General features: G+C 36.3%; 1 protein-coding gene across 1 annotated transcript; it reads right to left on the bottom strand.

The window, feature by feature from the left end:
- Positions 1–400: 400 nt before the first annotated feature.
- LOC140495659 (mid1-interacting protein 1-B-like) lies at positions 401–1,991 on the bottom strand. Its single transcript, XM_072594651.1, has 2 exons — positions 1,849–1,991; positions 401–1,625 (listed from the first exon to the last, which is right to left on the bottom strand). The coding sequence occupies exon 2, from the start codon at positions 1,599–1,601 to the stop codon at positions 1,173–1,175; it is 429 nt and encodes a 142-aa protein (XP_072450752.1). The 5' UTR covers positions 1,602–1,625; positions 1,849–1,991; the 3' UTR covers positions 401–1,172.
- Between the last annotated feature and the right edge of the window lie 896 nt (positions 1,992–2,887).

Raw genomic sequence — 2,887 nt, 5'->3', positions numbered from 1 at the left:
GAATTTATAGCAAAAGATTAGTGTCATGCAAATGAGACAAGTCATTGAACAAACCTAGATAGCAGTTAAGTCTTTTAGAATGTCATCTTTTAGAATGGGTTGCAGGTTTTGGTTCATTAATATGTAAATTTCAGAACTTCTTTTTTGAGGAAGAGACATTACTTGATGCTTTATGAGTGGTAATATACACCATGTTTATTAATGCAGCTAAAGATAGATTTACAATAAAAATAAGCATTCTTAATATGCATGTCCAGTCTTTCGTTTGTATTTTGATTTCAATTGATTGAATGAAGAAACAATTTGAATAATTTAATTGCTCTAACCACATTAGTTTCTTAATAAATTGAACGTTTCCAGTTATGGAAAGTGTTTAAAAAGTGCTTACTCGTCCCTCTGTATGTAAGATATGAACACTGTTTTAAGAACCTTCCAGAATGGGTTTGGATATTTGGTGGTTTGTGGAAAATGCAAGTGTAAGACAAACCTCATGTTTAAAGTCCACTAGTTTGTGGGTAAGTCCAGTCAACCTCATTGAAATCTGGGCATGAAAACAATGGAATCTCATATTCTAACTATGAAGTTTATTTCAGGGCATTTTTGAGATTTTTGTTCAAATGAGTTTTTATAAGTTTACAAATTCAATCAAAGCTGAACAGAAATTTTCCAAGTGATAATGGGTGATCAATACAGAGAAGAGACGTGACCTTATTTAAGCTTGCTTTTGCTAATCAATGGAAAAATACCTGTACAATTGCCAGCGCAAACAGAAGTTGCAATGTGGAATGTAACTGGAGGATAATGGCTTATTAGTTTGCCAGACGTTATTGCATCATATGTTGATAATACACAGAAGTTGCTTTATTGGCAATGAGTCCTACTATTACAGGATATTTAGTAAATCCTTAAGCTTATCACTTAAAACAAAAATAACATCCTGTTCTATCACAGGAAACACACCTTATTTAGCCTTTAAATCCAAGTTCACAAAAAGTATAGTTTTGGTCTTAAATCATTTTGTAGGAAAGGTAAGTAACAGGATTTCTAAACTGTAAACACTGAGAGTTAATTGATTTAAATAATGAGCAGGAATCACAAAGGCAGATTAAAGACACTAAGACAGCAATTTCAATCTTCATTCCATGTTATCTATAACCAGTAAAGTATACCTTTTATCTCCCCAAGTCATAAATTTCCAGTTCCTTTGTATACCGGTTGGTTACACGATTAGCTTGCTGTGTAAGCTTGGAGAGGACATTGTAAAGTCCATCTAAATGGTGGTGAAATTGTCTTTGAAGTTCTCCACAATCATCACCTTCTTCTCTGGCTTTTATGGACTCTAGATCAGATTTTACTTGTTCATCCTGAATACCCCACTCAATGTGATTTCTGATAGACTTCAGGAGCAGGTAGTTATCATACATATCTTTCTGTTCAGAAACATTGCTTTTTATGTGATTATCTCCATCTTCCACTGGGAGATCCCGGAGTAAACTTGGGACCATGATAGTTCCACTCATGACGGTGACGGATGTGAGAAATCTGTTTATAGCACTGACCAAAGAAAGGCCTTTGTTCTTGAAGTCTGGAACCTGCATCATTTGACACAACTTGGAATAAATAAACTAAAAAAGAAAGAAACAAACAGGGGTCATTGAAGAAATGTGGGAAACGAATGAAATATAATTCTGAGAGAACAATACTTTAGTAGAGGATAACAAAAATAATTAGTCAGAATTTCAAAAAAAGCAGGCAGATATTGTCTAAACTTAAAAAGCAGGCTTTCAATCATAAGCAATAAAACATTCTGTGATCAGAGTTTTAAGTATAAATCAAAAATATACAAACCTAATCTCCTTTAATATGTTAAACTGATCAACAGCATGTCATAGAAACCCACTCCAGCTAAACCAGGAAGAAAATATATTTAGTCACAAAGTTAGTCAACCTCAGCTCCAGATGACTGTTTCTCTCTGCAGGCTTTGCTCAGTGTGCAGTACTTTTCCAGAGCAATGGGTTCAACACACTGTGTCCTTGGTCGCTCTCTAGATTGATAAAGTATGTTTAGTCATCTCACCGATGAGTGACACCTTCACTAGTTAAGAATAGGCCAACAAGAACTGAGAATGCAGAAATGTATATTTACTTATATCAATGTATCATTTCTGATAGGAGGACTGGGTCAGTGGGCTGCTAGAAAATGACACTGGAGAGATAGTAGTGAAGAACAAGGAAATGGCTGAGGAACTGAATAATTACTTCACATCAGTCTTCACAGTGGAAGACATGAGTAATAGCCCAAAACTTCAAGAGAGTGAGGGAGCAAAGCTGAGTATGGTGGCCATTACCAATGAGAAAGTGCTCGAAAAACTGAATGGCCTGAAAGTGAATAAATCTGGACAAGATGGACTAGATGCGAGAGTTCGAAGGGATCTTAGCGGTGATCTTTCAGGAATCGCTAGAATCAAGGAGGGTGGTGGGGGACTGGAAAATTGCTAACATGACACCGCTGTTTAAAAAGGGAGTAAGGCAAAAGACTGAAAATTATAGAATGATTAGCCTAATTTCAGTTTTGAGTAAGATCCTGGAATCCATTGTGAGGGATGAGGTTTCTGAATGCTTGGAAGTGTATGGCTAAATAGGTCAACGTCAGCATAGTGACATCAAGGGAAGGTCAGGCCTAACAAGTCTCCTCTAATTCTTTGAGATAACTTGATTGAGTGCTTTGAAGAAGTAACAAAGAGGATTGATGAGGGCAGAGCGATATGGACTTCAGTAAGGCGTTTGTCAAAGTTCTTCATGGGAGACTGATTAGCAAGGTTAGATCTCATGGAATACAGGGAGAACTAGCCATTTGGATACAGAACTGGCTCAAAGGTAGAAGACA

This window comes from Chiloscyllium punctatum, chromosome 25 (genome assembly GCF_047496795.1).
Source record: "Chiloscyllium punctatum isolate Juve2018m chromosome 25, sChiPun1.3, whole genome shotgun sequence".
Classification (NCBI taxonomy): domain Eukaryota; kingdom Metazoa; phylum Chordata; class Chondrichthyes; order Orectolobiformes; family Hemiscylliidae; genus Chiloscyllium; species Chiloscyllium punctatum.
The sequence above is the reverse complement of the archived record's forward strand: the minus strand, read 5'-3'. Positions and strand labels throughout refer to the sequence as shown.